The sequence below is a fragment of the Thunnus maccoyii genome, chromosome 7 (assembly GCF_910596095.1).
Source record: "Thunnus maccoyii chromosome 7, fThuMac1.1, whole genome shotgun sequence".
Classification (NCBI taxonomy): domain Eukaryota; kingdom Metazoa; phylum Chordata; class Actinopteri; order Scombriformes; family Scombridae; genus Thunnus; species Thunnus maccoyii.
In genome coordinates, this window is record NC_056539.1 from 21,582,681 (window position 1) to 21,606,483 (window position 23,803).

Below are 23,803 nucleotides of genomic sequence, written 5' to 3' on the forward strand. Positions count from 1 at the left end.
TTTGTTTTTGTGTGTCTGTATGTGTCAGCTCAGCATCTTGCCCAAATTGTTGTCCCGGCAATTTAAAAAAAAACAGGTCAGAATAACAATTCATAAGTTGGCTTTTCAACAGTGTACTAACTACACACAGAAACATAAATATCAATATTACGTTGGCATATACACAACACAAATGTAATATGCAGAAACACTACAGTATACACACAACAACATGCAAAGAACATTTGAACACATCAAAAAGAGAGACGTGCACAATCACACTCATGGGCAAAAGCACATACACAAAACACGGGCACATTTCCATGCAAACAGTCATATACAAAATTGCATCTCTTCTGGACACAAATACTGTTTTCTCTGTCACATCTGGCTTCACCACCATGACTGAGTTGGTGTTGATTGAGCTGTGAAACTTGAAGAAAACTGAAAAGTAAAAATTTAACCCAAAGCAATTACAGCACATCTTCAAACCTATTTCAGAGGAAGGAAAAGCAACCGGGGCTACAGCTACCACTGAGAACGCCATCCTGTCCTCAGTTTTTTTTCTGGGAATATGGGGATTTTAACAACCTGCATGCTATAATTACAGGCTGAGTATGGTATTTTTTAACTAAACATCTTGCAACTTTATCACTGATTTTTAGGCAAACTAGGATTTTCCAGGGTATGTATGCAGTGGATACACAACACATTGCGAGTTGCGAGAAAGCCTAAAACAAGCTTTATTTTTAAATATTTGTGTGCAGTCTTTCTTTTCTCAATATTTGGTAGCTACTAAAACTTTTGTGGGTGTGTGGTTATGCTGGGGCATTTCGGACTTCAAAAATGTGTACAGCTCTGGATGCAACATTTGTGCATCACATCACTACTGCCTGAAATACACAGTGCCACCATTACAGTGATTTTTACTCCCTGATCTTAATGTTGTCATTTTTATTGCTGGCTCTTTTGTCTCTAACTGAACTGTATCTCTCCTTCAGTTTTTTCTTTATCTCCTCTCTCTTTCACAGCCCTCCACCTTCTCCTCCACACTCTCCTCCCCTCTCTCCGTCTTCTTCTGTGGTGGCTTCTTGATGCCTTCAGGCAGCCAAGCTCTCGGTGCTTAATTACCGTCAGCTTTGCAATCAGGCGCCTCCCGGCCTCCTCCCTGCATGAACCGAGATACTCTTGTGTCGCTCAACACCACACACTTCCAATCGCAACAGGAAATGACAGTCATTAGGCAGGTGGAGGTGAGGCAACTGCGCAGCAGAGTTCAATCTCCTGAGCACTCATGAATGATGAACTGAGGCTTTTACCTTTTAGTTGAGTGAGTTTCATTGCTTCCTCAAAGATTTTGCTTCAGTCCCCCAACAGACCTGCCATTTAGTTTGCCTGTCTGACAGCAATATATCTCCAAACCTCAGATCAGATTTCAGTGGAAATTCATGGATAGAAGGCCTTAACTGATTGGATTTTGGTGGTGATCTGGTTTTGAGGTTGAGACATCTTCATTTTTAAAGAGTTATGTTTTAAACCTTTAAATTTAAGAGACTTCAACTAAATCCTAGCTATGTTCCAACCATACACTAACTTTGTAGGTTTAATTTGACACAAAAGATGCTTTTAATGACTTCTGTGGTCAGAATTTATGCATTGGTTGAAAGGACTTGAAAGCAGATTTTTTTAAATGGAAAAAAGGCCAAGAGCAGAGAAGCTGAACACGAGTTCCACATGCACTACAGCAACTAATGCCTAAACTGCTCTTCTCGGTTGTTAAACAGATAGCCGAGAATGAATTCAGAGTGAAAAACCTTCTATTAACAGCTGTACAAACCTGAGTTTCAGTGGATCTGGTGAGAACATTTCATTTCATTTTTGGATTAAACTGTTGCTTTAGGGATGTTAGGATTTCAGGGATTTTTAAAAAGTGTGTAGTAATTGGGAAGCCTTCAGTTACAGATGTAGTTAAATATTTGCTGTTTGTTTTTTCCAACCCTGCCTCCAGAGTGTTGACATTTTTGCAAATTGCGAAATAAGTTAACATTTTCTCATTGTGTTGAGAGAATTACATTCTAGCAAAACATATTTGCTGTTTCAATTTAGTAGTATATGAACGTAATTTCTAGACAGAGTTGTTTTTCCCCTGTTGTCAGGCAAACCCTAACCCTAAAGCAGGCCATTCTTGTTTAGGGAACCTTCAGCACTGGCTGCACGGAGAATTTGAGTTTAGTGCCATACAACAAAACGTAGTGAAAGCATGATGAACAAGATAACATTCAATACAGTGCATAATAAAACCATTATATAAATAAACATAAAATACACAGAAACACATTGAAAATGCAAACAATAAGCTATAATACAAAAACATGTACCCTTAAGTTCTAAAGGTTTATTAGTCATTCAAAAGTCGAAAAGCCTCAGAGGAATGTACCTCTTTTGAATAGTGATCTCTGATTTCAGGAGGACCTGTAATCACCAGACCACAATGTCAACCCCACTTCAAAACCCTGCATTGTTGAGGATTTCCAGAAAAGTGGATAATAAACATAATCAGGTAGCTGAATGACTTTCCTCTCAGAAACTTCACAGACAAATCTGGCTTTAAAAAAACCACACACACTTTGTGCACTTAGCCAAACAAAAATTACCCAAATGTGCAGTTGAAAAATAAACCCATTTAGAAGCAGCTGCAGAGCAGACACAGTAAAATGATGTTGTGACTTGCCTGCAAAGTAAAAATGATGAGCGTCCTCATTTTGCAAGCTCTGCAGTTAAGAGTTTCCCCAAAATAAATAAATAACAGCAGCGGGGCCAGGCTCTGGCATAGCAAGCTTTCTTCCTAAAGGTCTCCCTTCAAATGTAATTTAAAAACTTCTGGCAAAGGAATGAATCAAAGGCTCCCAGTAGCATTGATAACCCTGGCGTGGCAACAAGCGAGGTTTTAACAGGCTCCTAATGGGCCCGCTAAAAGGCCCTTTAATATGTTTTCTCCTGTAAATGATCAGAACTGCTTTTCAGTAACCTCAATAATGATCTTTATCAAGGAGTGAAAGAGAAAATGTTCACAAAGGATGAAAGGAAAAAAACACCACAGGCGACGGCACTTGGATGGGCTAAAGGCTAATTGTGTCTGAAATGAGATTTTAAGCGGCTGAATTAGCAGAGGGTGCTAAAAATGGAGGGAAAATAAACGCAGGTCACATACAGATAAGCATGCCAGCTCTCCAAAAGTCTGACTGTGTGTTTGTGCAGCTCTTTAAACCACACAGGATGCCTTCTGGTGATTAATTAGGCTGACTTAGAAGAGAAACCCTGTCATTACTTTGCGCATTCATCTTTCATTTCAATCATTTAGACACTCTTCTGCAGTGAGTCACAGAGTGAGATTGGATTCATAGATCAGCAAATAAAAGTCACTGCAGCCTGACAATACATGGAACAAAATATTCCCTAAAATGATCATGTACGGTAAAAAAAAATAAATCACAAGAAAAAGAGATATTACAACAAACAACACCAGTATATTTTTGAGTGGTGCAAGCAGAGGAGGTACAAGTGGAGATGTAACAGAGCTTCTTGAACAGATGAGTTTTCATGCAACTTGAGAAAAGAATGTGACTATTTAAATTATGGAAATAGAGAGAAAGGAGATCGGCTCGAGATGTGGAGAACAGTGTTTATTGCACAAGTAAAGGAGTAAATATGATGTAGCATCTCCAGCTGTGCACTCAGCTCTGTCAGAGCGTGTGGTCGGCATGCAGATACAAGGTGATGGATGTATCTGGTCTGGTCTTAAGGGAATGAGCCAGAGAGAGAAAAAAAAACAGAGGCTGCGGTCGCTCAAAGACTAATGGGCCGATTAAGAGCTTCAAGGGGGCGGCCATTTATTTGTCGTGTGTGACTGGATGAAGATTCACTTCATTAATAAGGCCCGGCACTTACTAACATTGTTTTTTTTTCCCTCTTGCTCTCCAACAAGCCTCTCTCCTTTTCAGCTAATTGTGTCTGGAGCAAGAGAAAACAAATGAAGACTTGTGAGACAGAAAAACAACAGCAAAGCAAAAAAAATGCATCACCAAATCCAGACACCCAAGAGAAACAGTTTCTCATTTGAAAAGTGACAAAGGCAGTGACAAAGTGACTGATAATTGATCAGACAGCTGTACTTTTTTAAAGGAATAATTTAAACACTTAATCACTTTCTGGCTGAGAGTTAGATGAGACGATCAATACCACTCTCATGTCTGTCTGTGAATATGAGGCTACAAGAAGTCAAAACTCCAGCAACACTTGTAGTTTTAAGAACAACTTTATTGTGGCCCTCTTCAGGTTACAGGAGACTGTTAGCTTAGCTTAAAGTGGTAAAACTGTAAATTGTTTTGTATGGTTTAGACAAACGAGATATGACATGTTAGTTGGTGAGATTTAGAGGTACTAAATCTCATCTCATGTAGGGCTTTTTTTTAGCTTTGCATCAAGCTAAGCTAACCAGCTCCTGCTTTAGCTTCATATTTAGTGTACAAACAAGAGTGGTATCAATGTGTGTGTGGTTATGGTTAGAGAAGGTTAGAGAAGTGGGATAAATCTGGAAAGTGAAAAAGCACCTACCTCATTACCACCACTGAGGTGGTAATGAGGTAAATACAGGTTTGAAAATATGCCCTCATTTAACTCTTGGCAAGAGAGTGACTAAGTGTATTTCCCAAAATGTCAAACCTGAAATGAACCTAAGAGAAAAAACTTTCCAAAAAGTCAAAACTGGATTCTATACAGAAACACTAACACTGTTGAATCTGAGACATGCCCATGCTGCCAAAATGAAAAAGTAAAGTAAACCTAATCCTCTTGAAGTCTTTATACTCTGTACTCCCCTTATCCTTGGGGTCAAAAATGACCAACCTTTGCCACACCTGTCCAGTGAAGCCTCTTAATGGAATTGTAACTTAACCTTCCACTCAAAAAGTTGAGGAATAACTTCTTGTCTCTCTCTGCACTTTCAACTATCAAAGGCAAAAATGCCAAAAGAAAAAAAGTATTTTTTTAAAGGAGAGAGAAATTGGGGTACTGACTGCAGCGCCTTTATAACATTATGTCCACCGTCATGGACTTTCCTGTGAGAAACAATGCTCATCTATGAGAAATTATTTGTCTGAAATTCTGTTTGAGACTACGTGAGGTGTGGGACTGGGGCGATGCTATCCATGCACAAGAAGCACACACATTTTCTCTTCCTTAGATGATTTAATACTTCATTTTATCTATAAATGCTTTCATAAATGCATGGTCAAAAAAGACTATGAAGACAATCTTTGCACCCTGAAGGTGTACAGCTTTTGAAAAAAATTTTCACCTTTCCTAATGGCAAGATCAGTTCAGGAAAAGTAATCAAATTTCATGTTGATATGTTGCATTAAAGTCATAAAAGGGTAATTTTTTTACCCTTAAGGTAATAGAAAGGTTAGAAGTTGCAGGATGTAAAAACTATAATGTAATGAGTAAATTGTTGGTTTTCATTCTGATGAGCATTATGATCCAGCTGACATCCTCATATGAACTTCATACAATAACTCACAGATGATTCTCACTGCAAGAGCCAGGTGTATTTCAGACCTCCCTTCAACTCAGCTTGTTAAGAGGCAGGTTAGGTAATATTTAAACCAGCACTTCAATATTTTTTATATTAACAGCAGTATTAATAGTATTACAGTGGTAAGAAGACTACATGCAATGAGAAAGGGGTCACTTATAGTGACACACTCACAGAGAAGTATCATTTGACTAGAGTTCCCCTAAACTTTACAAAGCATTTGAGCATCTTTCAGCTTATTGTTTCGGTTTCACTGCCCACAATGTTACTACTTTTGGTCAGTGTTCAGCGAAAAAGCTCTAAAAATCGACCTTACACCACTTGCCCAGCATCAAACAAAAACAAAAAATTGGCATCTAGCTGGAGAACATATTGGAGTATTTAGCAGCTAAAGAGATAAACCTTTCCCCCAGGTGCTGGCTCTAAAGGAGCATGAGTACTGGCCTTATATTCACCAAGTGGTCAGAAACCCGACTTCAAACTGTCAGTGGAAAATTACTTACAAATCACATGTACAGATAACATGTCCCTTTCTCATTCAAATATCCAGTTTAGGGTGTCAAACACACTGGTTTTATTGGTGAACACTTTATCTGTAGTGGCTTGAGCACTTTTGAAGCTGAAATGAATATGCCCTTGTCTTTCTCAACCTTGATGAATATACTAGCATGAAAACCACTGGTGTGAACAACAGTGCGGAGATGGACACTGGACACAAACAGAAGAGAAATTAACCATTTGAATTCAGTTGATTGTTCAACTGCTTTACACTGCCATCCATTGATGGTAAAGAGACAATGCATCCAACAGTTACGTCACTTAAGTCCTCTTTGTCTAGAAGAGTTCATAAAGATCAGGCACCTCCAACAACTACTCAGTCCATTCCCATTCAAACGAGGGAGTGTTGACAGATTGAGCTCCGCTAAGTCATTATGATAATACTGCTTCAGTGATGCGATTTACTCTGCAGAAATGTAATAAAAGCTTAAGGCTATAATGGAACCTGTCATATCAACCAGATTGTCAACGTAATTGCCACTTCCAGCTGCAATTAGATCCCACTGCATTCGCTGATTTCCATTTCCATGTGAGCCATTCAGCAGTCTGATAGTCATCAAGCACGTTAGAGGTTTTAGTGTCGTCCTCAAGGACATTTGATGGGGACGAACTCACACTGGCTGTCATGACCTTTGAACTTACAGGTGTATTGTCTCTACAGCTGCAAAGAGACAAATAATACACTCGGTTATATTGTTAGGAACTAGGTCGTCCAGTCACATCAGATCAAATGAAACAGTTTAACCTAACATTTGACTATTATTTAACATAACAAAACCGCAGGTAAGCTTTGTCGGTCTGCTGTCACATTAGGAGACTCTACCTTTTCCTTCTTTCCTTTTCTCTGACAAATCTCAGTTCCCTATACACTCTTTGTCACTGCCTAGTCTACCATTGGCTTTGGGAAAGTGTAAACAGATATAGTACAGTATGTGCTACCTCTGAGACACATGGTCTCACCAGACGGTGTTCATCACCTGCAATCAATGAGCTTCAGGGTGCAACACGCAGCAGGCTAATGCTATCCTCCACTGCCTTCACGAAGTGGCCTGAAAAACAAGTAGGAGTTGCTGGTTGAATGACAAGCACATGAACCTACCAAGGCAGAGGTAGTATTACCAGCAATTAGACACCTGTACTGGTGGACGAGAACATGGCACCTAAAAGATCAAATATTTTGTCTGTTAAAATACGGAAAGTTTCCTGTTTCTTTTACACTGAACTACAATGGGGTCAGCATAAACTTTTGTCCTTCTGAGTCCTCTTCCTTGTGTTTCTCCTTAGCTTTACCCCTGGCCGGGTTCAACTGAATAAAGAAATCAAAGTCTGGAGTTGTTAAAGTAATGGCCAAGCTGGCACATCCCCAGTTCCTCTGCAAAGACACAGCGGGCACTTCAGAATGTTAATGGCCAACCTAATCCAGCGAGGGCAATGTAGGCCTGGCATATGCAGAGCTAGTTGTGAAAGTGTGCGTGTGCGTGTGTGTCCACATTAACGATTTGTCCATAGGACACAGATTTCTTGTTCTTTCAATGACCTTCTCTCTCTCAACATCCTCTCCTCACCGAGCTTCTTCAAAAGCTCTTAACACCGTGGAGTCAAAGAGAATCCTGTTAGTGTATCAGGACATAAAGGAAGAAAACACTGATACTGTTAAAACAGCTCTTGGTGATCTCATTGCGTTGGTTTGTGGTGTATTTTTATCCTTTTGGCAAATGAAGACAGTGATGTAATTTTTGTTCTTTTTAAAAAGCTACAAGGTTCAACTGTAAGTCAGTCTCTCAGAGTCCAAGAGCGAAGGTGTTGTTCTAGAGTCACCATTTTGCACCATGTTTGATAATCTACCTCCTCTTTAATGGATTTCTCATTGTAGAGAAGTCATGGAGGTTAGATTCTACAAACATTGTATTGGGAAATGGAAAAGGACACAACAAATTACAAAGTAACTGCTGATAGGTCTACCTCTGTGACATTAATTAACCCATAGTAGGTGGAGGGCATGTGGAGAGAAAATAGGTACATAAAAAAGTGCATTGTATTGTGTTGTTAGAATATTTGAGGGTGGATTTTCGCCATCGGGGCAGCAGGATTGTTTCCTGGTTAAATGGACTGTGGAGGCCTCCGACAGCCTCTCTGATGCATGCAGCATCTCCAGGTCTTGGAGAGTACCATTGCATATGTGAAAAAAGTTGTATAAAGCCTTTTGGGGCTCCAGAGGGAGCTGGACGAGGTAGGGCTTGGCAATATGTCGAAACAGTGTTTCCCTTAGGTTGACTGCTTTGGCCTGGCGGGGGGCAAAAGCCACTACCAGGAGTTTCCTAGGCAACGCCACAGAGGTTAACTCATGTTTCAGAACAGTGCTGCACAGAGGCTCCCAAACGCTATTGATTTCCAAATGAATGGATATTTGGCAATATTATTGGCAATGAAAAAAATATTTGGTGGGGGTTCTTGTTGGCCTGACAGCCCACTAGGCCTGGACAATTATAGGGGAAAACTGCAATATATTGATATCGTGATATGAGACTAGATATAATCTTAGATTTGCGATATCATAATATCGTGATATGGCATAAGTGTTGTCTTTTCCTGGTTTTAAAGGCTGCATTACAGTAAAGTCATGTAATATTCTGAACTTACCTGACGGTTCTAATTATTCTATTATTTGCCTTTACTTGCTTAGTCATTATAGCCACATTATTGATGATTATTTATCAGAAATCTCATTGTGTAAATATTTTGCTAAAGCACAAATAGTCGTACTTACAATATTATTGCAATAACGATATTGAGGTATTTCATCAAAAATATTGTGATATTTGATTCTGTCCATATTGCCCATCCCTAGCACAAAGTCTGATAAATTGCATCAAGTGATGGAACTGAAGTGATGTAAAAATCTGGGGGTGTGGAGTTAACACACCTGTATCTGTAAGGTCGAATAAATGGAGTCCAGTTGCATTGTGGGTAATTTTGGTGGCAAGTTTTGGCAAAGAAGAAGAATGCATAGCAGTAAAAAAAAAAAAAAAAAAAAAAAAAAAAGACTCCATGTATCTCTGGTTTTGCTGCGTTGATTTTTATCTTTTTTTTTTTTTTTAAACTGTCCACGGTGAGTCAATTTTTCACCATATTTTAAGCATTTCCATGATTTTTTCAAGATTTGTAATTTAAAAAATCCTCTTACCTCCAACTTTCTCATGTGTTGTATTGGTGCAAAACCCTCTTAAATGCACAATATGTAATTTCAGCCGCTAGGGGTCTTTCAATCAAAACAATAACAAAAGACAGAGTGTGATGATGGTGTGAAGTAGCATGGGATCATGGGATTTGTTGTCTTCATTGTTAAACAACCAGCTTCTTCAGGTTAGGATTACTCCAGTGTTCATCGTTCAGGATGTTTTTACTGGGAGCCAAATTATCCGCAGAGGTCTCCTCCTCTCTAGAACAAATGGACCTTATGATTAAAAACTGGTAAAAACACTGAAGAAAGCTGTTTCTCTAACGCTGTTCAGCGGGCACAGGACTTCCGAGAGGGGCTGCTAGCTGAGCTGCTGCTAACATTTGCTCAGCTTGTTTCTCTGATAACTTAAATTATAACTAAAAACCTTCATCTGGTAAAAGATATAGTTAAAAACAACTAAGATCTAAAAAGTTATATATATATATATATAACATAGGTCTAGATGTTTTTAGACATTTTAATACAGAATAGTTATATTATAGCTTTAATGCACACAAGTAATTCTGGTGGCAAAAAAGCATAACATGCATAATCCCACACCAAAAATACAAGAGAGCACAACAGCTGATCTAATGCTAATAATGATCTATTAATAGTAAACTTTCCTCAGAGTAATTTCTTCAGTTTGCAAAAATATAAACTATAGAATCTATTTAGAGGGGGTTTCAGTTGGTCTGGATGGTGGTTACCGCTAATTATAACGTCTAAAAATAACTTGTGAGACGAGCCCAGCAAGCAAGCACAAAGACATACTTGCCTGCTGTGTGCTTAATGTGCAAAGCCAGAATTCCTGCCAACAAGGCACTGCAGTGAGGAATAAACAGCAGTGCTGGTGTTTGCACTGCCAATTATTGCAAATACACTTACCATCTCTTCGTCTGAGGAGGAGGCGGAGGATCATGTCTTGAAAATGCGATTACACGCCATAGAGCTGTGGCAACCCTGGTGGCCTTAATTAAAATTCACCACTAAATTGAATAAAGCAAAATTTCCCCTGTGTCCTTAAGGGGGAAATCATTTCATCTTTGTAAAGTAAATGTCATGCTACTTCTGACAATATTTTCTTCATGCAAAATGATGGATCCCACCAGTTGCTGTGATTGGCCAAAGTTAAAGAATTTTGAAAATGGTTATGTTTAAGTTAGAATTAGTGATGGTTGGAGTCATTTAAAAACTGTTCTGGTATATTTTATGTCCAAATCACAAATATGAAGTCAACTGGATTTAAATATTTCAGGTGGGATTTAATAAAACAGTACACAGACACTAGTGTCCACAAATTTGCATCATCATGACATATACTTTTATCTCTAAATGCACTGTAATGCACTGCACTGCTTACTGCTTGTTCTTTTTAGGGCCCGAGCACCGAACAGTGCGAAGACCGTATTGGATCTGAAGGAATTATTTTTCTCTATTATTATTATTATTATTCAGAAACAAACACATTTTTGAGGGGCTAAACGTGCACGAAAAGTTGTTAAACTTTGCACATACATCAGAAGTGGTGAAAAATTTAATATTTTATGGGTCTTAAGAAAGTTGCCCTCAGCACAGATTGTCGTAGAAGAACGAAATTCGGTATGCATATGTATCATGACCAGACGCACCAAAAAGTCTCTTGGAGACATATCCTAAGTCCAACAGGAAGTTGGCAATTTTGGATCAAAGTTGCGATTTTGATGCCGATTTTGCCATTTCCCGCCCTGAACACATCCATGTGTCAATATTGGATCTAAGTCATAGTGTGCCACCTACTGGCAACAGGAAGTTACATGTTTTACGCTTTGATGCCCTGTGGGTAGCACGGTGATTGGATCCACCTCAAATTTACTCAGAATAGCCTCAAGACCTTGGATCATCACTGCTTGCAGCTTTAATTTGTTTTGTTTTTTCTTGGGATTTATATGTTTTTATCATTTTTTAAAGGAAATTTTTAGATATATCGTGTATCTTTATCCTTTCTGTTGTTGTTGCACTGCTGGGCTGGGAGGAACTGTTTTTTTTGTATGCAAATACACAAGAAAATGAAAATAAGCTAAATCTTGAAATGACGCATCTATTATTTTTCATGATACAACATCCATGTGCAGATATGGAAACACTGGCCCTTATGTGACACTTGTGTAATTGGTTAGGTGCATCTTAAAGGTCTGGCGATACACCAGAAAATTTAACATCCTGATTAATTTGAAAAAGCATTACAAATGAAAAACTGATGGGGTTTTTTTTCCAGATTAGTAACCTCAGTTCAGATTTCAATTGCCAACTAGCTCAAACTACAAGATTATGTGAAGATTTTTACAGACTCCAAGTGTAAAAAATAAACACATTTCTTAATTATAACATGTTGAATGTTTAACTCCTGCTCACTACAAGTTAACAAGTGGCCCCATATAAGGAGTGCATTATTTACTATTCATTGCCTTCTCCTCTTCTTTCTCTAATCCATGGAAGGCGAACAGTTATTACCCTTCATAAGGGTCCTACTTCTGTTCATGCACATATGCTGACAACATGTTTAAAGCAGAATGTGTTGTAGTAACCCAATGAGAGAACAGAAATTGGACTAAAAGTAAGACCTCAAGTTTTCTGAGATACTGAGAGGCTCTGGTGATTATGTAAATACTGAGGTGATAGTCACACCATTTATGCCAAGTGGTTGTGTTAGGCAGATTGCAGATGAGTAGGTTTACAGGATTGTTGCAAAAATTGTCAGGTATGGTGTTTACTGCAAAAAGAGACAGTTAGGTTATTTTATCTGTACACAGTTTTAACAACTGTTTCCTAAAAATGTATGATAGTGATAAAATTTTGTATCTGTATTGCCTACTCATAGATGCTGGCATGTCATAAATCAGCAGATGGTGTTGGTAGTTTCTCATGTTTTTCCCTTAATGTTTCAGGGATATGACCACAGAAGAACTTTTCAAGTTACTGAACACACAGGACACAGAAGAGCTGGCGACTAGCAACCCACTTTAATCCCTATGAAATAAGATTCTTTTGATGAATATCATTTGGACAAAGGGACATAGAAGTGTTCCAACATATCAGTTGTGATGACATGGGGGGAGGGGAGGGAGAAAGGGAAATGAAAAGACATTTATAAGTTTGATTCACAATACACAAGGCCTGCGGTATGTACAAGTTGACAGTGTTGAGGAAATTCAGTCCATCAGTAGTTTAATGTCTCTGTAGCACCACTGTAGCACAAAATGGCCATATGCAGAAAAAACAAAACAAAACATGTAGTTATCAGTACAAACTGAGTAATATTCCTGTTTTAAATCTGTAAAAAAATAAAAGTAATAGTTTAGATCGGCCAAGTTTGTGAAATCAATTCAGAAAATGAACTAGAAAGATAAGAAGATAAGATAAGAACTTTATTAATCCCGAAGGAAAGTACGTTAATAGAAAAAAAACGGACAACGTTAATAATATACAATATTGATTTATACATACTATTTTAACCAAGTATGGTACAAAATATTTCAAGACTTAAGGGTTCCTACATTTCCAAATATGAGACATTTTCAAGATTTTCATTCTTTAAATTGATTTCATAGTTCTGGCCAGTTCATGTGCTAACAGGCAGACTGTGACAGTGTTCAAATATCACTCTACAGAATTGTGGAGATTACTGTTAACGGGAGCAAATATGACAATATACGCAACGGATATTCACATGCCAATTAGGGCTGAGTGATTTTTTTTTTTTTTTTTTAAACAATTTTCAGGGCTGTTTTAAATTTCCTTAACAGTGCGAAGACCGGCATGTTACAACTAAATTTATTTTCCAGATGTAGGAACCCTGAGACAGTTTTAAAGTGAAAAGTGGAGCCGCCAAATGACCATTTGAATGACGTCAATACATAAAGGTCTCATCTGTTAACTACTGTGTCACATCTTCACAAAAATTCAATGCATCCTGCAGACAAATCTACTAATGTTTGCATTCAATATGATTCTTCTATTACAATTAATTCTTTCAATATCTGACTAAGACATTTAAATACTGAGTTCCCCCCTACAATACATTATTTTTACCCCATTACCCCTTTTTCCTCTTGCAATCCGACAATAAAACACCAAGTTGAAAATGTTCCTATTGACCAGTTTAGTTCCACCAAACAGTTTCAAAGCTGGATTGAAAAATAGATATTTTGTTGCTGGTTATTTGATTCCAAAAAAAAAAAAAAAAAAAAAAAAAAAAAAGAAGTAGTAGTGAAGTCCACCAGGGCCTCACTGCTGAGAGGCTTTCTTAGTAATTAGCTTCCTGTACAAAAAAATGGGAGTGTGCTGTTGTAGAATTAATGCAACGAGGTATGGAGTTGATACCACCCAGAGACGTGTTTTATATCAAGATGGAGGAGAGAAGCACAGCAGCTGATCAAAATCTGTAAAAGCAAAAGACCTAAAAAGAAAAAAAAACAAAAACAAAAAACAAACAAACAAAAAAAAAACAAAACACAAATAATAATATTATTAAATAAAAAAGCCTTGTCCTCTTTAGCTGCTGCTTCAGAGCAGGCTAAAGCACCACTGCAAATACATTAACTCAAAAATAGAAAAGTAACATGCATTAAAAGAGTGCCTGTGTGTGTCCGTGTCTTTTCCTGCTCCCGCCCTGAGCTCTCAGAGCCGGTGTGGGAAATGTTTTTGTCCATTAATACAGCACTCAGTAGAATCCACCTCCATTAGCTTACTTCCTATTGGCTCAGCCTCCGTTGGCAGAGTAATAACATAGTGGAGTTGATTTTTTAATACAGGTGTCCGGGGCCGTCGTACTGAGGGAAATGTGAGTGGAGGAGGGTCTCCATGTAGGAAACGTAGCCGCTGCTTGGCGTGTAGCTGTCGGACATGTGCTGCGGAGGCGGCTGAGGGGACGGGGCGGACAGGAGGGGGTCAGAGTTCAAAGTCGACTGAAAAGGGGTTGACTGCAGAGTCAGCGAGGGGTCCGAGGCCAGGTTTGACTCCGTTAGAGTGTCGGAGAGGGCGGCGCTCGTGTCCATTGGGGTCTCAGCGTCCATCTGAACACCGCTGGCTGGGGCGGGGGCAGCGCTGAGCTGGGACAGAGGTTGTGAGGTCGGCAGTGTACTAATACTTTGAGGTTCTGCTGCTGGTTCTGCTACTGGGGGCGTAGTTATGGGGCAGGCGGGTTGGTCTGTCGTCTCCATGGGGGTATCAGCAGGCGGAGCAGAGCCGGAGGGAAGGCGGCGGCGTTTGGCTGCTTGGGCTTCATCCGCTGAGGAAAGCTCTTCCTGGGGAACAGGTATAGCCTGAAAACAGACAGGTTCACACTTAAACTGAGGACGTGATTATCAGTTATAACACATATAGTACAATAATTTTGTTTGTCATGGCGGCTTTGATGAGGGCAAATTGTCAAGAAAGATTATCTGGTAATATGAGGTAAACATATTTGTCACATTGGTATATTTAATATTATCTTGTAGTGCTGATGTGTCTATTAATTGATGACAGACAATTAATTGCCAACAATTTTGATAATAAGACAAAATGTCAAATATCCAGCTACTCTGAAAACAGCTTCTCAGTTTGAGAAGTTGTAGGATTTGGTGCTTATGTGTTTTATATCATTCTAAATTAAATATTTTGGGGGATGCTGTGTCAGACAGACCTTGCAAAATTTTGATTTTTTTTACTGACATTTATGGACTAAATGATTACTTGATTAGTAATAAAAACAAAACAAAAATCAATAATGAAACTAATTGTTAGTTTCAGCCCAACTTTCCAGTTCTTGTTTCTAAAGTAAACCCATCTTGCAAAATAAGATAATATAGAATGTTAATATTCTTGTTTTCTGAAAACAAATATTCCTTCAGAAACCCATTGAACAGTCAAGTATTATTAAAATATTAATGTAAAATGTAAGATATTAATTCGGTCAGCTCTTGCCAAAAATCAAACATGGTTCTGTGTTACAACAGAGCTGCTGGATGGAGGTGTGATTATAGATTCATTCCTTGTCAACGGCCAACAAGAGCTCAGATAACAGTGAGGTGAGGCATTAGTGCAATATTAAGAGTTAGTTTAAGGAGAATGCATATTCAGTCCAACACCTGCTGCATCTCTGCATACAAAGATTTTCCCCGTCTTTGTTTTCAGTTGTTTTGCAGCATGTATTGATGCTTGGTTGATTAATGCGCATATTACACATTCGTGTCAGATTTCATGAGTTCCTGCAAGATTGGAGTTTGTGATCTGTCCTGTTTAATCGTCAAGCGTGGGCAGATTTACCACTTGGACATGGTCTGTGAAAACTGTTGTGCATGCAAAGTGTCTTTGAAATTGATTGGGATATCAAAAGTCTACCCACTGTTCTTCTTCTGACTGAAATATTCATGGAAAGCCTCACTGGACATGGCCCTGAGTCAAAGCTTTTTGCATGTCAAAGCTGGATGTAAGTTTCAGAAGAATACCAACAAACTGTTAGCAGATAAAACAGATATCTATTCAAACTAACGACCCACGTTTTGGCGCCCACACACACACACATACACAGGCGTTCATCCTCTGTGGGCTGCAAAGCGTTGGCTGCTTGCTTGAATAAATAGTTTTATTTCCGTTTTCTGTAACTTCCTTTGTGTCCTTTTATTTAACAATACAAGTTATTGTTAGGCTGCACTTCATATTGCTTTCATCTGCTATCAATCCAATCTATTGTACCAATTAAGCCAAATATCTGCCAAACCAAACAGTCTGAAGCACTTTGGCATACATGTCAGCAGAATTTCAGTAAAATACTCACGAGACGGGCTCGGACCCTCTTGGGAAGTTCCTGGTCCAGCTGATGGATCTCTGAGTGTTTTAGCATCAGCTGACTCTGGTCCTGAAACTCAACCTGAGCAGATATAATTCAAATTTGGATTAATCTCCCAACATCTGCAACACTCTAATTAAGCAGACAGTGGTTGAAGGTAAATGTATATAAAGTATACAATGTAGTTTGTATCTCCTGTAAGTAGAGAACATAGTTTGGCACACATGGATGGAGGAGGGTGAAAACATAAAATCCAAATACATTGGACCTATCCGATGACAATTGCTAAAGAATATATAAAGAGGAAGCTATGACAACCTTGTGCTCCTGTCAAAACGTCCTTGACCATGACACTGAACCCCAAAGCTGCTTACTGACTGGATGAGAGCATCAGCTAAGTGTTTTAAATGTAAATGTAGATTTTAAATCATTTTGAGAAAAAAGGGACAAGGTCAGTGTTGTCGCTCCCTGACACAACGACCAGCTGGAGGCTTGTTTTTAAATCATCTTAACAGTGTTCTTGGCCTCTAACAGGACTCTCGGTAATGCAGCCAACGAGTAACACTGAGAAACTCCTTGTGAATACAGACACAAGAAATAGAATTGTGGTGCATTTACAGATATGCCATCTGAGGAAACACACACACACACACAAAAACCCCCCACTAACTGTCTTTGAGAACGTCTTTCAGAGCTCACCAGTAACAATCTGGAAAGCTGGTTCAATATTTTACACATTATATTTCAGGCGTTAATCTGATGTTTTAACACAGAGACTGTAAGTGACCTGCAGTGTCCTTAAACTCTATCCTTGCTCTGTTTGTGCCATGTGTGGAAGAACACCCAGACAGATCTGCTCACAAAATCAGCGTTATGTCACTATCTAAGATGAACACCCTCACTTAACCTTGTCCGCTAATGCAGACTTGTGTATATCTGTGTAAGTGACTTTCAAGATGGCCTCCTCTGACACCAGTTTCAGAATCTTCTTCAATTCTGCATTTTTCACTTAGCAAGCACTTTCCCCAGCATGCACTAGTGATGCTAAATCTTTCCACTTCATGTTTTAATGCCACACTGTATCAAACTGCTCCTCTATAATCTACAAGGGCAGCCAAGCTTTTCCCATGTTGATAAATACCAGATCAGGAGAACCAAACCAGCAAGTGGCAAAGCCATTAAACAAAGTGTCCTATAAATTCTCTCTAGAGGAGCATCAGAGGAATGAATAAAATCTAAATGATATAGTTTCTTACAGAGCACTGGCCCAACAGTGTTTTCTGCACCACACCTTGGTAAAACATGCTTTTTACTGTTTGATGCAGCTTAGAATGATTCATAGTTACACACATTACAGTTGGGAATTAGAAACATTGCTAAAAGCTATCTTGATGCACCAATACAACTTTTTCTCTCTCTTAATACCGACTCAGAGTAAATGCCAATACTGAATGCCAATCTGATATGACTGCTCACCTAAATTTAAAATTTGCTACCTCACTGCGTGGAAAATTGAGTTTGAGAATAATGTAACAGCAGAATCTAGCAATTTTTTTTTTAAACAACACTGAAGAAGAAACTGTATTCAATAAAGATCAGTCACATTTCGCTGAAATCTTATCAGCCATCAGCTTGATAAAGTCAGTATATGGGCAGATACCAAACAGGTGGATCGGTGCATCATATATTAAAATAAAAATTTTAACAGCAGTTGCTATGGGATTGTTTTCTATTATTTTACTCAACAGAGATTTATCCAGACAGTTCCAGATTCAGATATCTAAACCACATGTTGACTGGGGGGCGTCTTGATTATAGACACCTAAGCAGGTTGAGCAGTAATACTGTGATAGTAATTTCTAGCAGTTATGTTATGTTTTTGTTTTTTTGTTTTTCTCACCTGGTAGAACTTGTGGGTGTGCTGTTTGACAAAGGAAGCGTTCAGGATCTGACCTTCGGGTGTGCTGACCACAATCAACTCCCCCACCTCAGGAGGGCCGCTCCGCAAGCAGTCATGACTCTGAAGAAGGAGGAGACGGGGAGGAGATGAAGGAGGCAAGAATACAAGTCAGAAAAATGACATTTAAGAGGTCTACATGTGTTATTTTATAATGGACCTGATTTGCATACATTACTGAATATTTGCAACTGACACAAGGCAGTTAACAGACAGGATGTTTTTTTCCCTGCTATGAAATTATAGGATTTCCATAATGTCTCTATTATTAAATGCAGTTGGACGTAAGACTTTCCACTTATCTGCAATTCAAACTGAAGTATTTTAATAGGCAGCAAAAGGTTCATATCAAGTTCCCTCAATGTTTTGCTGTTTTACAATATGAGTTGATTTAATTCTTAATTTTTTTGTTTGATTCAACCTCTCTCTCAGAAGTGGATTTAATCCTTTGGGGATTTAATATTATTAAACCTATGTTTGTTTCTAACTTATGGCAATGACTAATTAAAGGTTATTTGAATTTAAATTCAGTCATTATATTTTCCATTTAACAAGATGCTCAAGCTACAAAGCATAAAACCGTTGCTAGGATATTTCTCGCTGGTTTTAAAAAAAAAGAAAACATCTGTTGAAGTTATCTCTGTAAATTGCGCAAAGGCAGGAGTCTAACTAGCCTGTTAGGAGCACTCACTAATATGTTTTCTGGGTGCAGATTGTCACAGTATGAGCCGTCTTCAAAGTTGACCTCGTAGAACGTCTGCGTTGCTATGCCAATGATGGTGCAGTGGTAGTACCAGCCGTCACTGTTGCGACCAATCACCCTCTGACCCAGGTTCGGACCCTGAGTGCCTTTGGGTGCTGTCCGAGGCTGAGGGGAGAAAAAACCCAGACAGAGAGCTTGAGGTTAAGATAGATTCAAACAGGATCAAACCTCGCTACAGCTTGTGTGTTCATCCAGTCTGAGTCCTGTCTCTTGAGAAAAATAGAGGAAAGATACGATCAAAAGCTAAATACCTAAAACCAAAACAAAAAGAGGGGCTAAAGCTTGAATTCAATTATAAAACATAGCTATTAATGTAGGGAGGGGCTGGAAAATATATTAAAATCATCTTCTCTATGAAGGGAACATCTGAGTTTCTACAAACTGATGCTGAAAAACTATTAAATCTGATTCAAGTAGGAGTAAAGTGTTCAAGATGTGTCAAGTGAAACTAGCGACTCTGCTAGTTTATAATGTATGTCTCAAAGTTCAAGGCTCCTGCTGCCCCCACAAAAATACCAACAGATTATGGAGTCACTTTTTAACATCACAAAAAGAAACAGTGAGACAATTTTGACTTTTTCAAAACAATTATATGTAAGTAGCTTTGCTTTGATCTGCACTTACCTTTGGAGTGACCCTTTTATGCCTGTGGCAGGTGACGGATACCACATAGGGCCAGTCGGCTGGCGTCATGACGACTCCAGCAATTTGGGCGCAGGTGACATGGAAAGAGGTGGCGCAGTTCTCGTATGAGCACTGGATGCAGGCGCCACGGTTCTGATTGGCGTTCTTGCCGTGGCAGAACACACACTTCTGCAATGAAGACAAAAAAATAAAGACTTTAGTTGGTAATTCAGACTGGAGACAAATTTATTTCTTGAATTCTCTTTCATGGACATTAAAGGACCACAAGAATGTTGTTATGGTCCTGTGGTTCAGGTTGTTGCAAAGTAAAGTAACAATTGGTTTCTTTCAATGCTAGTGAACCTAAAAGTTTAGCTGTGCAAACACTTGTTTCACAATCACAGATCCTCCTCCAAAAGTACAGATCTCAGGCTACAGTTTCAGTGAACTTGCTGTTGCCAGTCAGGATTTTATTCATGTAGCAAAAGTCCCAACACTGTCAAAGTTTCCACTGAGGCTGTTGATGTTGATAATCTTTATAAGAATCACAAGAAGCTTAGAAAAACGGTGTCCAAAAGGGGTGACGCTTAATAGTTGTCTGAACCGAATGAACATCACATTGTTTCACAATCATGGAAAAACTGTGTCTCCAAGAAGGTTGAAACACAGACTACAAGTTTTCCACAAAACTCATTTCACTGTTCTGGTCTGGCACATAGACACATTGCAGGAATTGTAGGGCATCTCAAGAAACAAGAGACTGTGGAGGAATCAGCAGTGTAACCATTTTCTCCTCTCAGATCTTTGATTCTGTTTGGCGCTCTAACAGGTTTCGACTCATTAAAAATAGAATAGATGTTTTCAGCTTTGCGCATAACACGCTTGTGCAGTCATCAGTGTCAGCAGTCAAAGGTAGCTCTTTTTCCCCCGACTCACAGAAAATGTCAAGGCTTTCTTAAAGAGCAACTTCATATTTGTTAATAACAGCAGCCTGAACCGCTGCTACGACATCTTTTTTTCTTTCCTGTTGCATCCTTTTTGGCGTCTTGCATCACTTGTTCATCCCCTACTCTTGCACAATCCTTCAAGGAATTGGCTATTCTCCCCTTGGAGCACTTTCCCCTTCAAATCCCTTCATTCCATCCCCACATCCTAAGTGTGAAATTACCGCCACTCAACCACATCTTTGGTCTGCTCACTGCTGAGCCACTTTGCCAGGTACCACCCTACACACACACACACACACACACACACACACATACAACCTTCATTCATCTTTTCAAATCACTTCAAATCCTTCAACCCTTCATGTCTGCCTCGCTTCGTCTTCACACGTGCCTACCCGAGCCCTCATTTGTCCATGGATTCGGGTTAAAATGGTAGAGAACAAAAGAGAGACAGATGAAAAGCCGAGATGCAATAAGGAAAGAGAATAATGGCATGTAAGGGAATTTGGCCTGTCATATTGAGTTATCTTCTCAAGACATCAGGGGCAGCCCCTGGCGTGTTTCAGAAACATTATCTCACTTCAAAATCCTGATGAAATTTTTTTTTTTTTTTGAAAAATCACCTGCCAAGTAATACATTTGATTAGAGACAAATAGAACTACATGTTTTACACATGACATCACGCTTAAACAGACTCAACCCGTTATCCTCACGTTATGTGACTAGTATCTTTCTGTATGTTTTTTTTGTGATTATCATCCCACACAGTCTGTTTTTCCAATCCCTCTCTCTCTCTCTCTCTCTCTCTCTCTCTCTCTCATTCTCATCCTTCCTCGTTCATCCCTCTTGTCTGTGTCTCCTCGTTTTGACAAATCACACAGCGTGCAGCTGTAGCGCAGCGCATCGACGATCAATAAGAAATAAAAATTCTTTATTAAAGTGCCAATACTTCATTTTTGTACTGGAGCAGAGAAATGTACAACTGCTCTCAACAAAGCTCTGCTGTGTGATAATTCACCAGCTGCTATTTCTGCTCAAGTCACAGGCACGCAGTGACACCAGAGCTGCAGGGATGAAACATTACATGTATTCTTGTTTATACCTCATTCCACCTTGCTCTTCTTATATTTACATTTTACATGCATTTCAAAAACAGTCACATTTTCACAGAAATCACCCAAGTCCTGACTTCTTTTATCCTTTAAAAAGGACAGTTTCAATTTTCAAGTCTGTCCTAACACAATAGTCAGGTGCCCTATGAACATTGACGTGTTTTTCTTGCTGTAATCATTCCTCCTTTTCATACTGGCCATTCAGATATCCTTTCATAATGCACTTTCAATGTAATTGCTGGAGGACAAAATCCACAAAAATGTATTCAAAAGTTTATTTGAAGCCAATATGAAGCTTCAGCTGTCCAAATGAATCAAATCAAGTCAGTATCTTTCAAGGTTACTGTCTTTTTAGTGCCAAATTCATTCTTTTAGTTACTATCCTTCAACTGTAGCTGAACAGCTGACGGGATATTCTAACGGTCAGTATGAACGGGAGGAATGATAACAGCGAGCAAAACCTGTTTCAATGTTAAACAAGGTCATCTCACTATTGTTTTATGACTGACTTGAAAAATTTTGAACGTATCTTTTAACCTGATTGAAGCCACTGTGTGCAACATTTGAAAAATTTCTGACTCTGGTGTCGCCTAACAGTAGGACTGGAAAAAGCTCCCACTGTGACAAACATCAATGCACGCTGATGGACACTAACCTCTAAAGTACACTATGTGGTGGAAACTGCCTTTCCATGATCAAACCAATGTTTAACATTTATGTCAATAAGAGACAGTTCCCAGGGAAGTTAAAAAGAAGGCTACTTGGTAATTTAACATTTTGATTTTCTGTGTACGATGATTCAAGGCTGTTACGCCCATTTTTATCTCGAGAAATGTGGAAGATGTTGATGACATTATTATCTCCAAGCTAAGTGCAACTGATACATTTTAGAGAAGTCTGAGACACCATTGTTTCTAAGATGAATCATACTTGGATTATCACCAAAGCGTCAAGGTCACTAATGAACTCAGCAACAATGAGAGAATAGTTTTGAATATGGTTAAAAACAAGGTGGAGTCTAGAAAATAAGCTCCACAGTAGGAGGGGTTGTGAAAAGTATATAATATGATGTTTTATGATTTTACATTAGGTTTCTCTTTATCCTGGGATAAAGGCATCGGTTTGCTTTGTATTACTCTTTATGCACAGTAAACCTATTCACATTCAACTCTACCAACTTCAAGTGTATTTTTTGAGTCTTTCTCTTAAAAGTTTCGAGTTTAATGCAAAGTTGTGGGTGATCTGAAGATTTATTGGCCATCTCGACGACAACTACTCCTGAGATAGAACAGTAGCTAGTAACAAAACTGATAAAATTATTGTTTTGGTTTGTTTCTGTATTTAACAGCAGAATGGACCAGGGGTGGAACCAAGTCTGAATACTGTATTTGGAAAAACACAAATAGGGGGTTTTTCTGAATATTTATTTCGAACAACTATTGTAAAAATTATTTGTTTTCGGGAAGAAAAAAACATGTCAAATAACAGCATGCAGGTCAGTTACATCACCATCTCAGTCTCTCTCCTCTGCTGCACTGTTACTTCAGTCAGCAGCTCTCAACGAGGGGAGTCGCATCAACCTCCTACATGAGTGTTTGCCATAGATAAAACTGAGCTATGGACATGTGCAAAGTGCTCTCCAGGGACTCTCCATAACCTGTTGTTCCCCTTTCCCTAAAGTTAGGTTGTAAAAAATAGGCAATAAATGAAACGTACAAAGCAATAATCGCCTTTGAAGTTCTTCCCTACACCTTAAACGCTGTGATGTCTCTGTGTTATGGGTGTATAAATAGCTCCAGGTCTGTCTATGCAGTGGCACAAAAGTAGTCAGCACAGTCATCTATGATGTGGGAGACTCACTTAACACTTAAATATCTTAAAATTAAAAGTGTAACAAAAACAGGATTTTTACGCCTATTTCCACTTTTACTCGATTACAAATACAAATAATTTTGCTGCCTCAACAAATACAGATACAAATACAAATACCAGGCTCTGCACATTGATTGGACTTGCAATGGAAGGTAGAAAACAACAGATTTTACAGATTGTATGATGATTTACTAAAGCAGCTTGCCTTGCCTAGCTTGAGGCTGTTTTCCAACAAGAACAGAAATCGGAGTAACCCTAAGCGCAAAATTCAACACTACTTCCGGGAATGGTACATCTTTTCAGGATTTGCACAGCATAACTGTGCCTGAGAAATTCTGAAATCATAAAGGCACAAAGCAGCTATTG

The 23,803-nt window shown here is 38.8% G+C and overlaps 1 protein-coding gene across 1 annotated transcript in view; it reads right to left on the reverse strand.

Annotated features, from left to right (window-relative positions):
* Positions 1 to 12,333: 12,333 nt before the first annotated feature.
* The window catches only part of kdm4b (lysine (K)-specific demethylase 4B), a 56,898-nt gene continuing 45,428 nt past the window's right edge, over positions 12,334 to 23,803 (reverse strand). Inside the window, exons 18-22 of the mRNA XM_042416155.1 lie at positions 19,506 to 19,694; positions 18,810 to 18,986; positions 18,062 to 18,181; positions 16,150 to 16,242; positions 12,334 to 14,653 (exon numbers count right to left, since the gene is read on the reverse strand). Coding sequence (XP_042272089.1) covers positions 14,135 to 14,653; positions 16,150 to 16,242; positions 18,062 to 18,181; positions 18,810 to 18,986; positions 19,506 to 19,694 — 1,098 coding nt within the window. The 3' untranslated portion in view covers positions 12,334 to 14,134. The remainder of the gene's footprint in view (positions 14,654 to 16,149; positions 16,243 to 18,061; positions 18,182 to 18,809; positions 18,987 to 19,505; positions 19,695 to 23,803) is intronic.